This window comes from Erythrolamprus reginae, chromosome 1 (genome assembly GCF_031021105.1).
Source record: "Erythrolamprus reginae isolate rEryReg1 chromosome 1, rEryReg1.hap1, whole genome shotgun sequence".
NCBI classification, from domain to species: Eukaryota; Metazoa; Chordata; class Lepidosauria; order Squamata; family Dipsadidae; genus Erythrolamprus; species Erythrolamprus reginae.
Window position 1 is genome coordinate 139,774,306 of NC_091950.1, and position 15,238 is coordinate 139,789,543.

Sequence of the window (15,238 nt, forward strand, 5' to 3'; positions counted from 1 at the left end):
ATTTGCGGAGAACATTCTTATGATTATTTCTAAACCTCATACAAGTATTCCACTGTTGGTGCAAAATGTAGATGTCTTTAGCAAAATAGCACAATACTCTATTAACTGGTTCAAATTGGAATTCATACTAAGTGGTAAAACTGGATTATTCATTCATTTAAGGAATATAAATTCCATATCTGCACCAAATCAATTAAATATTTAGGTATGTATTGTCAACTCTCAGAGGTAATCTAGAAAGCAAACAGGCTAGATGAACTAATTCTACTTAATTGTTAGGGTACATTGACACAGTCTTGCAAGCCTGAAAGTACAAACTTTCTGCCACCATTTTCAACTACTTCATCTATTAGGGTGGTTCTTTCCTAAATTTCTTTCTCTGACTATCATCATCATCATCGTCATCATCATCATTATTTTGCCAAGATAATGAACAAGATAACAGGTATAGTATAAACATAAATCTGAACATAGTAAATGGATATGAAAAATGGAGACAGTAAGACAGGGATGGAAGGCATGCTGGTGCACTTATGCAGCCCCCTTACAGACCTCTTAGGAATGGGGTGAGGTCAACAGTAGACAGGCTAAGGTTAAAGTTTTGGGGGTTTGGGGATGTAACAACAGAGTCAGGTAGTACCTTCCAGGCATTAATGTTATTGAAGTCGTATTTTCTGCAATGGAGTTTGGAGCAGTTTTCCTTATTTGTATTTATTGTGTGCTCGTATATTATTGTGGTTATTATTATTATTATTATTATTATTATTATTATTATTATTGATTAGATTTGTATGCCGCCCCTCTCCATAGACTCGGGGCAGCTCACAACAGTGATAAAAACAATACATAATGACAAATCTAATAATTAGAATCTAAAATTAACAGGTAGTATGTTGTAGTGGCAGCATAATTCTAGGTTGTTCAAACCTAAGATTTCAAGCCTGGTGGTATAAGGTATTTTATTGTGAGTAGAGGAGTGGAATACTCTTCTCATGAAATATCTCTGGACTCTCCCAATTAATGTCCAATAGGGATTCCAGGCAGATGAGCTATATTCAGGGATTGGTCTAGCAAACATTTTGTATGCCCTATTTGCAGTATAATATTACCAGAAAAGTAACTTTGCAAGATTAGGTTGACAACTCTTAATGCCTTTTTGACAATGCTGTTACAGTGAGCTCTGATGCTTAGGTCATTTGAGATGAGAACTCCAAAGCCTCTGATAGAGTGAGGGTCGTCTACAAGGTCATATCCGCCAAGCTTGTATTTGGTGTTCTGATATTTTTTTTGCCAATATGTAACACAGAACATTTGTTGGTTGAGAGTTGAAGTTGCCAATTGTTTGACCATTCTGACACAGTCAAGGTTGTTTTGTAGGGCAACAGCATTGTAGGTAGTGTTGAATGGTTTTATATCATCAGCAAAGAGGATGTAGTCGCTTATAATGTGATCACATTTTAAAGCCATTAGCTGCTCCTGCTTTTATTTTATTTTATTTTCTGATGGTTTCCTAGGCAGCATCTCTTTCCTCAGGGTCATCCATATATTCCATTGAATGTCTATACCAAAGGATATAAATCAGTCAACAATGTGTAAGATAAATAAAGCTTACAGAGAAGTTTAATTAAATATCAATAAATGGGAGTCATTAAATCTTACTCTTTGAAGAAAGGTAAATGGTCTCAGATTATTCCCAGATTAATAAACGTGCCAAGCATATAAGCATATTTGTGTGATTTGAACCAGGTATCCGTGATTTGAAGTCAAATCCTTTTGCAAAACCTAATCAAATGATCACCTCCATCATTTCTGTCCCCAAGTTTGAAAATGCTAGTGATACCTGTTTCTGCTTGGCTGACAACCTTTGAATTGAAATGGGGTGTTGGTTCCAACCTGATATGCCCTTTTTCTGAGGTTCGAAGGAAGAGTCCAAGATGGGTAACTCTAGCCCCCTAGCTCTATGGACTGGGTTGAATTTTCTAAGGATCCATCTCCCTGATGACGTTTCTTCAGTCAACAATGTCTGAAGCGAATGGTGTAAGCTCTCATAAGAATTCACAAACTGTGGCCAGAAAATCCTGAGAAGCCTGCAGAAAGAAGAAATATGAAATGCCCCCGGCGGCCAGCAAAAATCAGACTTAAAAGTGAGACTGAACTCTTCTTTCGATCCTTGGAAAAAGGGCGTATCAGGTAGGAACCAACACCCCTTTTCCCTCACACCGAAGGAAGACTCTGGGATGGGTAAGGAGTCCATCAGGGCAGGCAAATACTTATACATGGCTCCTTGACTCCTCATGCACCCACTGCAGCATTCGCCAGCTAATGCCACGTCAGCACACTGTGTAGGCACATGCGCAATGCCAAAAACCCAGCTTCTGCGCATGCACAGAAGCAAAAAACAAGCTTCTACGCATGCACAGAAGCAAAAAATAAGATGGCAGCACCATAGGCAGTGCTGAGGGAGCCGATTTGGAGGGAATGGCCAGCCAGCCATCACTGCTGATTTGGCAAGCAGGGGGAAATTCCTGCTACTGGTTCCAAAGAACTGGTCCTAATCAGCAGGAACCCACTTCTGGCACAGACTACTACTTTTTTTAGCTTCCATCCAAATTCCTCCCTTCTTTTTTTTTTTAACCTTCAGTTCAATGTTGACTCTTGGTAACTACCTGGACAAGTCCCTGTAGTTTTTGGAAATGGTTCCTTTGCCTGCTTCCTAAGGCTGAGAGAGGGTGTCTAAGGCAGAATTAGCACTCACACACTCCCAGTTTTTAATTTGATGCCTGAACCGTTAATACCCAATTGGCTGTCTCCCTATTCCTTCCCTGAAATTAAAAAGAAGAAGAATGAAGTGTTGCAAAATAGTTTCTCCATTGCATCTGGAAGGAGAGTCCAACATGGGTATTACTCCAATCCTATTGGTAGAGACTGAGTTAGAAATTTACATATTAATTGAGCACCGCCCCCTCTGCTCTCCCCATGAGCCAGTTTTAAAAACTCAGTCAATGAGTAGAGACACACTGAGTTGTAGCTTAAGGTTTTAATAATGCACAAAAATAGAAAATAAATTGTGAATAAGTTGTTGTTGTTTTTACCGTTTTAATCCCTTTGCTTTGTTTTTCAGGACATCAAGATACAAGAGGATTCAGACGGTCTGGGGTCTCTGCCCTCAGCGGGCACCACCCCCAACGAACCTCCTCAGGGGTATTGCATTCCCCCAGAGGGAGCACCCCGCAGAGGAGCATCCAGCCTGGGGGTCCCTGGCCTCCGAGGCCATACCGAGGCTGTCAGCCGAAGGTGGGGGGGTCCGCCCCCCCCACTGGGAGGCTTGAAGCCGGCTCGGAATTGCCGACCTAGAGAGAAGGAGCCGAGCGCCTCACAGCTGATGGCAGCGAGCGCTAAAAGGACAGCCGCCGCCGCGGCAGCCCCGAAACCGCCGATGCAGCGGAGCCGGACGGAGAGCCATGAAGGCAAGGAGCCTGCCGCCCCGGAACGGGCTGAGAGGCCCCAAGGCCGGGGGAGACCCAGGCAATAGCCCACGAAGCTGCGGAGGCTGGGCGCAGCCATGTTGGAGCTAATTAGGCGGCAAGCGCCGTTTAGGCGCGAGATCGGCTGGCGGCTGGCCAATTAAGCGCGAAAGGGCTGGGACGCCCTAATGCGCACGCGCAGATCCCGGGCAACCGAGGGCGCCATTTTTTCTGCCGAATTGTGCTGACGAGGTGGGCCTGATAAGCTACCGGAGGTCAGAAAGCAAAGAAAACGTGATTTACATTGCCTGGCAGCCGTGAGTAATATGGAGGACACCCAAGGGAAGGAGGTCCCGAGCTCTCCCGCACCATCTAAGGAGAAGGTTAAAGGGAAGCCTAAGGAAAAGGCAAAATCCCATTCATCTGCCTCCTCCTCCTCCATTAAGGAAGCTGAGAAGCGCATTAAAGCGCTGGAAAAGAAACTTGAGGCGGCATTGCAGGCATCCCCAGCGGGGCTCCCTTTGGGCCAGAGGCATGCTTCAGAACCCCTATCACCAGCTACCTTTGGGCCTACAGGGGTGACATCAGCAGGTGATTGGTCCCCAGACCGGCAAGTCCTGCCCCTGCCCCAGAGCATGCCTTCCCCCAGCACATCATGGGCTAGACCAGGCTCAGCAGGCCATGCTGGAGGGAGTTACCAGGGGCCAGCAGCCACATTCACCCCCACTGCAGCGGGCTTGCGATCCCAGCCTGGGGCGTGGCAGAATCTGCCTCCAGATCTACAAGAGCTCATAGTAAATGCTTACTCACAAAATGTGGCACCGGAGGCCCAGCAGTACGGGAGGCCCCCCCAACAAACGATGGGTTCGTGGTCGGCACCGCCCCCCTCGGGTTTGGGGTCCTTGTTAGAGGAACAGGAGCAGTTTGAGGACAGCGATCCGGAATTTGGCCTTTCAGAAGATGAAAATGTTCCTGAGCAGCCACCTTCGATTGGCCTGTTTAAACCGGCGTTGTTTAGAACCTTGCTATCCAAAGCCAAGCAGGTAATGAACTTGCCGGGCGCTGCTAAAACAGCGGAGGCCGCTGAGTCAGAACAAGCCTCGGCCTCGCTCCTGGATGAACCCCAACCCGAGTCCGACCACTTTCCCGCTTCAGGCATATTCGTAAAGGGCATAAAGAGACCGTGGCAGCAGCCAGCAGCGGCATAGGGCCCTTCCAACATCGAGAGAAAATTTTACACCTTTGATGAAGAGGTGGAAAAGCTGCTGGAATTCCCGCCAATTGACCAGCCGGTCGTGACGCTTGTCTCCAGCGCCTTGGTCCCCTCCGAGACTGGGGAAAGCCTCAAACCAGAGGAGAGGAAAGCGGAAACGCTGCTGCGCAAGGCGCACCTGATGTCCGGCTGGGGATTCAGGGCGGCAGCAGCCGCGTCATTTATCAACAGAGCATCACTAATGTGGATCAAAGAGATGCAAGCTCGACTGGGACCCGAAGACGGGCGTCTCCGCCAGGACTTAAGTAAATTATTGGCAGCAACCGAGTTTTCGGCGGACGCTACCCTCCACGCGGCTAAATTTTCCACAAGGAGCATGGCAACCACGTTGTCATCACGCCGGCTTTTGTGGCTGAGAAACTGGCAGGCCGACCTTAAGTCTAAGTGGCGCCTCACCTCCGGCCCCTTCCAGGGCTCCACCCTTTTTGGAGATCTACTGGAAAAGGTCCTAGTGGAGGACAAGGATAAGAGGAAGGTCCTCCCTAGAGCCAACAGACGACCGGACAGAAGGTTCACTCCGTATTCACGGCGTCAGTCCTTTCGATGGGACTCCAACACGGCCTCCAACCAGGGCCAACGCTCCTTTTCCCAAGGCCAGTACAACCAACAGGCCTATAGGAGCGACCGCGGCGCCTTTCAGGACAGACAGAGAGGATATCATCAGTCCAGGAGACCCTTTCGCGGAAATAATTCGAGAGGGTTCAAACGCACGAAGTGACTCAGCCGCACTTCAACCCCTAGGAGGGAAACTGCAGGACTTTGGCAGAGCCTGGCAGGCAACCTCCTCCGACCAATGGGCTCTGGCTACAGTTACACAAGGACTCAGGCTGGAGTTTGTACAACCACCGCCAAGCCGCTTCTTACACTGCCCACTCATAAAGGACATTCAAAAGAAACTACAACTGCGCAAGGAGATCGCCCACTTACTCGACATTCGAGCGATAGAAGCGGTCCCGCAGCCGGAGGAGGGCAAGGGGTTCTACTCCATGATTTTCATCGTGCCCAAATCCTCAGGAGGCTGCAGGTTGATTCTCAACCTGAAGCAACTGAACCTATTTATAAAATACCGAAGGTTCAGGATGCACTCGCTGCAGACCATTCTAGCGTCCATCAGAAAGCAGGACACGTTAACATCCATAGACCTCAAGGAGGCCTACTTGCATGTCCCAATACATCCGGATCACCGCAGATTCCTGCGATTTTGCACCGAGGGACGGCACTTCCAATACAGAGCCATGCCGTTCGGCCTGTCATCGGCCCCTCGAACGTTTACCAAGCTCTTGGACGTGTTGACCGCCAGTCTACGGGCTCGATCCATCAGACTCATGGCCTACCTGGACGATATACTCATTTTGTCCAGGTCCAGAATAGCAGCAGAGAGAGATCTCATCGAGACACTGCGTACGCTGGAACTCCACGGGTTCACAGTCAATGTGGAGAAAAGCCAGTTGACACCTACCACCAGGCTCCTACACTTGGGAGCGATTATAGATACTCAAGAAGGCACCGTGTCACTATCACAGGAGAGACAGGACAATATCAAACAATTGATAGCCAGTATCCAACGGGGACCAGTCCAGCTTTCCTTGCTGTCAAAGGTACTGGGAACCCTAGTATCTGCCATTGGCATCGTTCCATGGGCCAGGTTCCATATCAGGACATTGCAATGGTTCCTTTTACCGGTTCAGAGGACCAAGGAGAGTCATTCTCACAAACGGGTTCATTTGCCCCGGAAGGTCAGGGACTCCCTGAAATGGTGGACATCGGCAGCAATCAGCAGAGGATCTCCATTCCAGACAAGGGACCAGATAATCCTAACCACCGATGCCAGTCTTACCGGATGGGGTGCCCACGTCGGAGCTCACATGGCTCAGGGACTGTGGACGACAGAGGACCTTACATCGGGCAACATAAACTTCCTGGAATTAAGAGCGGTATTCTTGGCTCTGCAGACATTTGCACCTCTGGTTCAACATCAGCATGTGTTGGTGCTTACGGACAACGTGGCGACCAGGGCCCACCTGAATCATCAGGGGGGCACAAGGTCGCAGCGTCTCATGGAAGAGACGGAGGCTCTCTTTCTGTGGGCCGAACAACATTTACGGTCCCTAACAGCAGAGCACATTGCGGGCGTCAGCAATACACAAGCGGACTGGCTGAGTCAGTCCACCTTGGACCAGTCAGAGTGGAAGTTGGATCCAAGTCTTTTTCAACAAATAGTACAACGGTTTGGCCTTCCGCTGGTGGATCTCTTCGCCAGCTCCCGGAACACCCAGCTTCCAAGGTTTTACTCTCGATTCCCACAGCCAGGAGCGGAAGAGATCAACGCTCTCCGGACATACTGGCCACCGGGACTGCTGTACGCGTTTCCGCCAACAAATCTGATACCACGAGTGGTGGACAAACTACTGCGAGAGAGGGCGGAGGTGTTGTTAGTAGCCCCTCATTGGCCTCGGCGGCCGTGGTTCTCCGACCTGGTGGCACTGTCGGTGTCCCCGCCCTGGAGGATCCCGGACTGCCTGATATCGCTCAGCCAAGGGGAACTTCAACATCCCGATCCCCAGTGGCTCCAACTGACCGTTTGGCATTTGAACGGGTCAGGCTACAAGGATTGAAGCTACCAGAGAAGGTCATTGAGACAATGCAGGCTGCAAGACGTCCATCTACTTCACGGATCTATCAGTCGACATGGGCAGCCTTTTGCAGTTTCTGCGACAAAAGGAACCTCAATATTGAACAGGCTTCGGTCATTACAGTCCTGGAGTTTTTGCAGACGGGTCTTGATCGAGGACTAGCGCCCAACACCCTAAAACGACATGTGGCAGCACTCGCGACCATAATACGAGTGGAAGGAGTAAGATCATTGACTTACCATCCTTGGGTGAAGGATTTCCTGCGGGGAGCTTCGAACCAACACTCCCCACCGATTCGGCGGTTTCCCTCGTGGGATCTCCAGTTGGTCCTCAAGGCCTTGACGAAACCACCATTTGAGCCCCTAAGATCTATCCCGCTGAGACTACTGTCACTTAAAACAGCCTTTCTAGTGGCAATTACGTCTGCTCGGAGAGTGTCAGAGTTGGCGGCCTTGTCGGTTCGCCCTGACCTTTGTATCTTTTACCCAGACCGAGTGGTGTTGAGATTAGATCCGTCCTTTATACCAAAGGTCAACTCGGAATTTCATAAGAAACAGGAATTAATTCTTCCAGACTTTTGTACACACGGCAGCCACCCGTCTGAATTGAGGTGGCATAAGATCGATGTACGCCGTGCGGTCAAGATTTATATTAGACGCACAGAAGGTTGTCGGAAGTCGGAAAAGTTGTTTGTTTCCTTTGCATCAGATAAGGAGGGACTTGGAGTTTCATCGGCGTCCATTAGTCGTTGGATCAGGGAATGTATTGCGGAGGCATACAGAGCCCGTAACCAACCGGTACCACCAGGAGTGACGGCTCACTCAACGAGGAGTGCGGCGACCTCAGCAGCCTGGGCTACTCAGGCGTCCATAGATGACATCTGCAGAGCGGCAACATGGTCGACGCCTTCAACTTTCATTCGACATTACAAAGTGGACTCCTTCGCCTCAGCAGAGGCGGCTTTTGGGAGACGTGTTTTACAACGTGTTTGTTTATCTCCAACGTCCCTGACAAGACCTTCTCCCTCCCATGGGCCGTAAATCTCTGGTATATCCCATGTTGGACTCTCCTTCCAGATGCAATGGAGAAGAACCGTTGTACCTACCTGAACGGTCTTCTCAGTGCACTGGAAGGAGAGTCCAAACCCACCCGATACAGTTATGGGTGCAGGGACGCCGGAGTGGTCAGTTAGTCAGTTAATGGTTGTATAATAAAATTTGGTTATCCTCTTACTATGGTTTCTTTCGTTTTTAAAACTGGCTCATGGGGAGAGCAGAGGGGGCGGTGCTCAATTAATATGTAAATTTCTAACTCAGTCTCTACCAATAGGATTGGAGTAATACCCATGTTGGACTCTCCTTCCAGTGCACTGAGAAGACCGTTCAGGTAGGTACAACGGTTCTTCTAGAGTTTTAAAGCCACCTTCCTTGGTTTCCCAAAAAAGAAGAGGTCATGATGCTAAATTAGAGTGTGTGTAATTAAATTAACACATAATTAACTTAAACACTAGTATAAAATGATTGAGAAGGAATGTAATATAGAATGGAAAATGGATTAAAGAATGTTTCATGAATGATACAGAAGTTAGAATACTGTGTGAAAATTGACCATAGTGCTACAACTGTTGCAAATTAGTCAAGGAATGTATCTAGTACATTGTCTACTTTTTAACAAGTTTTATCTGTAGTAATCCTTTGCAAATTACCTTTGTCTATACAATTTGAGTCATTCTGTTTTAGACAGATGACAAAAAAGTTATTCCACAAGACTAAAATGGAAAAAGTTCCTTAGTGCAGAAAATTACTTGAGGCCTGAATGTAATGGAAAAATTAAATACTAATAATGTCTTAATTAACATTAATGATAATGCAGAAAGCATATGAACAGGAATAGGAAATATGGGTGGAATTGAGCAGAATTGCTAGAGAACTGAAACTCACAGGCCTTTCAAGAACAGAGTCAGCAGTCTTGAAAGTAGGAAGAGATTTGGGTGTCTTAAGTTCTGTAGTATAAGTAAATAAAGCCAGCAACAATATTCTGGTTGGCAGATAAATTTATATCTTCCATTATTGTTCCCTTTTTTAATTAAAGTTGAAGTTTAGGGGATGCCAGCTGAGCATGTCCATCTTAATTTTTCTATTTTTTTCATTTTTTAAAATAGAGGGTACCATCTGCAAGAAAATAGTACTTACTGCAAACTGTTTTTAGAATCACAGCAGCTGAAGCAAACACCATTGTATCTCTGATAGTATCATGAGTCAAGTGGATTTGAATATGAAATGCCTATGTTCAGAATATTTCCTCTGAAAAGGGTTCATCAGTGGATTTATATATTTTACGTATTGATATTTTAACTGTAGGGAATGTAAAAGCAAAACATGGACTCTCAACAGGTAGGGAAAAGATAATCTTAGCTCATTGAGTCACTGAAACTCATGCACAATGGGCAGCTAAAGTCCAAATTCTAAAAATATTTTGTCTGCACCAGTGAATAATCAGCAGGAGAAATAGCACCACCATCTGTTTGTGTGTTATGAAAGATAGATATGCTACACATCTCTTTTCTGGCAATTCATGCACCATGGAAAATTGGAGGAAAAACGTCTATAGAAGCTCTTGCAAATAAATAAAATCAAGCTGATTTTACTGTAGATAAACAGAAAGCCCTTCCTCTTCTGGATTCAGCCTCTGGGACTTACAATGAAGTCATGAACAATATGGGAGGTGAAAAGTGAGACATTTCACAAGGAGGCTGGAACAGAAGCTGCTGACAGTGGGACAAAGTCTTTCTGAGCTTTTCCACTTCACACCCTACTAATGAGTATCCAGGTTACAGTGTTCTTAATAGAATTTTTCCTGTCCCGGAGGCTCACTCCCAGTTAAGTCGGTGATTAAATAGAGCTTATGTTTACAGTATCTCCTTTCTGTATTTATTTCCCAACGCTCTTTCCCTTTCAACACTGCTTATACTTGGAGGGAGGTTTTTTGTTGCTTTTTTTTAGTGTTGTTTCTCACCTAAGGACATCAGACAGCTTGGAAATGTCTCAGACTCTCAGAATCAAAGAGCTGCAGGAATTTCTTCTCTTTTCAGAATCATTGACTAAGAGAAAGCTAGGATGAAACTGACTGTAAAAGAAAATGTTCTTTTGGAGTAATAAAATATAAAGCATAGCATTATCGGGTCATTAAAGGTAATAAGCCATGAGAAATATGTTCTTATCAATTGCTCGTGTTTAACCTAGATCTTCCCTATTGGCTAGCAGATCAAATACCTCTGAGGGTTCTTGTGTTAAAACATAATTGGATACAAAAGATGAACATCACATACCAGAACCTCACAGCTGTGTCTTTCTGTTTTCTCTTGCACTATATAGCTCTCTCCTGGATCTGAGGATGATGAGGGACATGATAGCTCCAGCCGAGAGAATCTGGGCCGCATCCAATTTAGTGTTGGCTATAATTTCCAGGAATCTACTCTCACTGTCAAAATATTGAAAGCTCAGGAGTTGCCAGCCAAGGATTTCAGTGGCACAAGTGACCCTTTTGTCAAAATCTATCTCCTGCCAGATAAAAAGCACAAACTGGAGACCAAGGTGAAAAGGAAGAACTTAAATCCACATTGGAATGAGACCTTTCTCTTTGAAGGTAGGTAAGAAGGTCTAAGTTCTGGATTCTGATTACTGAAGTCAAGGCTTTGCTGAATAAATCTATCTCATAGTTCGGGTTTCAACTTACCAAGCATGGTAGTGGTCTTCATTTCTTGAACTTGAAGACAAGCAACATGGTTGAAAGAAAATTGCTGTCAGACAGGAAGCTTGTTTATGAATAGAAATAGACAGTGTGTCAGAGGAGGCCTGATTAATTGTGGTAATCCTTTTGTCCTAGAATTAATATTTCAAGGTTGAATATTTGGGGAGTTACTACTCTTGTCCAAGTGGGACAGAAAGAAAGAGTGAATGATGTTCACCACCCTTTTTGTTTTGTTTTTCACCAGTAAATATTTCTGAAGAACACAAACATGATAGCAATGGCACTTAAACCTATGTATCGCTTCACCAGTCCTCTCAAAGCAATTTACAGAGTCAGCATATTGCCCTCAACAATTTGGGTCCTCATTTTACCAACCTTGGAAGGATAGAAGGCTGAGTCAACCCTGAGCTGGTGAGATTTGAACTGCTGGCAAATGTAAAACTGCTGAACTACTGGCAGCTGAAATACCTGCAGTACTGCATTCTAACCACTACACTACCATGACTCTTATGATTGAAGGCTTTAGAACAGAGATGTCAAAGTGTCATCATCACGGTGGCATCATGTGACATATCAGGACTTTTCCCCACTTTGCTAAACCGGGCATGGGCGTGGCCAGTGCATGACAAATCCAGTCCGCAGGCCTGCCTTAGGGTATACACATCCAGTGTTTCACTCCTAATAAAAACGGAAGCAGAAAAAGGCTTCTTTAATATTTTAAATATGGAAATGTGCATGCACTAAGGGCATAAGCCTGCAATAGTTGTACATATAATAGCATCTGAGTATTACGGGAATTGTAATCCAATGTACTGAAGGATGTCGAGTTGAGGAATACTGCCCTCAATCATTAATCTATCACATTCTCTATCAAGTTATCCCATGGTCCACCTATTTCATCTGGTCAGTTTGTGTTATCTTATGTCTCCTTTACTTTATCCAATTGTCTTACTTCCTGCCAAGTTGTGGCTTGTGTGACCGAAACCTGGCTGGGCCCGGAGGGAGGAGTTCCTCTCTCTGAAATTTGCCCAGCTGGGTTTCGGGTATGGCACCAACCTCGACCCCAGGGAAGGGGGGGAGGAGTGGCTATTATAGCCAGGGAGAGTCTTGGCCTGCGTAGGCTCATTGCTCCAGAGGTTGCGGGTTGCGAGTCCCTCCTGGTGAAGTTGGACTTAGGGGTTCAGGTGGGCTTGTTACTCACGTACCTGCCTCCCAGCTGCGTGTCAACAGCCCTGCCTGTGCTGCTCGAGGAGGTGGCCGGGCTGGCGGTGGAGTTCCCCGGACTTATCGTCCTGGGGGACTTCAATCTGCCGTCACTCGGCGGTTCCTCTGGACTGGCACAGGAGTTCATGGCCACCATGACAGCCATGGACCTGACTCAAGTAGTTCAGGGTCCGACTCACGAGGGTGGGCACGCACCCGATATGATATTCCTCTCTGAGCAACTGAGTAATGATCTGAGATTAAGGGGCTTAGAAGTGCTGCCTTTGTCGTGGTCAGATCATTTCCTACTGCGGCTTAACTTCCTGGCTCCAATCCTTCCCCGCAGGGAGGCGGAACCAATTAGGAGGTTCCGCCCCAGACGCCTGATGGATCCAGAAGGCTTCCAGATGGCGCTTGGGGTTATTCCAGATACACTTGTCCACAGTTCGGCAGAGTCTCTTGCTGAGGCCTGGAACAAGGCTGCAGGGGAGGCTCTTGACCGGATTGCGCCGTTGCGACCTCTCCGCGGCACTAGACCCCGTAGAGCTCCATGGTTCAACGAGGAGCTCCGGGTGTTGAAGCGCCAGAAGAGACGTCTGGAGAAGCGATGGAGGAAGAGTAAGTCCGAATCCGATCGAACACTTGTAAGAGCTCATATTAAGACTTACAAAGTGGCGCTCAAGGCGGCAAGATGCGCGTATCATGCCGCCTTGATTGCATCAGCGGAATCCCGCCCGGCCGCTCTGTTTAGGGTAACCCGCTCCCTTCTTAATCAGAGGGGAGTTGGGGAGCCCTTGCAGAGTAGTGCCGAGGATTTTAACACGTTTTTCGCTGATAAAATCGCCCGGATCCGAGCAGACCTCGACTCCAATTGTGAAACAGAGTCGACTGACAATGAGTCAGTCGAGGTGACTGGGGCTAAACGTCTTTGTCCATCTGTCTGGGAGGAGTTTGACTTGGTGACACCTGATGAAGTGGACAAGGCCATTGGAGCTGTGAGTTCCGCCACCTGTTTACTGGATCCGTGTCCCTCTTGGCTGGTTTCGGCCAGTCGAGGGGTGACACGGAGCTGGGTCCAGGAGATTGTCAACGCCTCCTTGGGGAGGGGGTCCTTTCCGCCACTTTATAAGGAGGCGGTTGTGCGCCCCCTCCTCAAGAAGCCTTCCCTGGACCCAGCCGTGCTTAATAACTACCGTCCAGTCTCCAACCTTCCCTTCATGGGGAAGGTTGTCGAGAAGGTGGTGGCACTTCAACTCCAGCGGTCCTTGGATGAAGCCGATTATCTAGGTCCTCAGCAGTCTGGATTCAGGCCCGGCTACAGCACGGAAACTGCTTTGGTCGCGTTGATGGATGATCTCTGGCGGGCCCGGGACAGGGGCTTGTCCTCTGTCCTGGTGCTCCTTGACCTCTCAGCGGCTTTCGATACCATCGACCATGGTATCCTTCTGCGCCGGCTGGAGGGGTTGGGAGTGGGAGGCACTGTTCTTCAGTGGTTCTCCTCCTACCTCTCCGGTCGGTCGCAGTCGGTGTTAGTGGGGGGTCAGAGGTCGACCCCGAGGTTTCTCCCTTGTGGGGTGCCTCAGGGGTCGGTCCTCTCCCCCCTGCTATTTAATATCTACATGAAACCGCTGGGTGAGATCATCCAAGGGCATGGGGTGAGGTATCATCAATATGCCGATGATACCCAGTTGTACATCTCCACCCCATGTCCAGTCAACGAAGCAGTGGAAGTGATGTGCCGGTGCCTGGAGGCTGTTGGGGCCTGGATGGGTGTCAACAAACTCAAACTCAACCCAGACAAGACGGAGTGGCTGTGGGTCTTGACTCCCAAGGACAATTCTATCTGTCCGTCCATTACCCTGGGGGGGGAATTATTGACCCCCTCAGAGAGGGTCCGCAACTTGTGCGTCCTCCTCGATCCACAGCTCACATTAGAAAAACACCTTTCAGCTGTGGCGAGGGGGGCGTTTGCCCAGGTTCGCCTGGTGCGCCAGTTGCGGCCCTATTTGGACCGGGAGTCATTGCTCACAGTCACTCATGCCCTCATCACCTCGAGGCTCGACTACTGTAACGCTCTCTACATGGGGCTACCTTTGAAAAGTGTTCGGAAACTTCAGATCGTGCAGAATGCAGCTGCGAGAGCAATTATGGGCTTCTCCAAGTATGCCCATATCACTCCAACACTCCGCAGTCTGCATTGGCTGCCGATCAGTTTCCGGTCACAATTCAAAGTGTTGGTTATGACCTATAAAGCCCTTCATGGCACCGGACCAGAATATCTTCGGGACCGCCTCCTGCCGCACGAATCCCAGCGACCGGTTAGGTCCCACAGAGTTGGCCTTCTCCGGGTCCCGTCGACTAAACAATGTCGTCTGGCGGGACCCAGGGGAAGAGCCTTCTCTGTGGGGGCCCCGACCCTCTGGAACCAGCTCCCCCCTGAGATTAGGATTGCCCCCACCCTCCCTGCCTTTCGTAAACTCCTTAAGACCCACCTTTGCCGTCAGGCATGGGGGAACTAAAACACCTCCCCCTTGCCCATGTTGTTTTGTTGATTGATTGACTGTGTGCCTGTTTTTTATATATACTGTTTTTTTATGAGATTATTAATTTCAATTGGAATCTGGATGGGTGGGCATTGGATTTGGTATTGTGTACTGTACTGTTTTTTATTATTGTTGTGAGCCGCCCCGAGTTTGCGGAGAGGGGCGGCATATAAATCCAATAAACCTAAACCTAAACCTAAGTTAGATCATGCCCTTATTCGATTACATTTAGTACCATTCTCCAGGGAAACAGCAGTATATGGCATTAACATAGAAAGAACAAAATTCTTCGCTTGTAATCTAAGTGCAAATTATGGATGAAGACCAGGCTCTTAGAGCAGCCAGTCAATTCCCTCAAGCATCAAGTTGGAT

General features: G+C 47.7%; 1 protein-coding gene across 3 annotated transcripts in view; it reads left to right on the top strand.

Annotated features, from left to right (window-relative positions):
- Positions 1 to 15,238, top strand: part of SYT7 (synaptotagmin 7) — a 320,744-nt gene that overhangs the window by 278,859 nt on the left and 26,647 nt on the right. For all 3 annotated transcript variants that reach the window (XM_070767179.1, XM_070767163.1, XM_070767172.1), the window contains one exon: positions 10,745 to 11,015. In XM_070767179.1, coding sequence (XP_070623280.1) covers positions 10,745 to 11,015 — 271 coding nt within the window. The remainder of the gene's footprint in view (positions 1 to 10,744; positions 11,016 to 15,238) is intronic.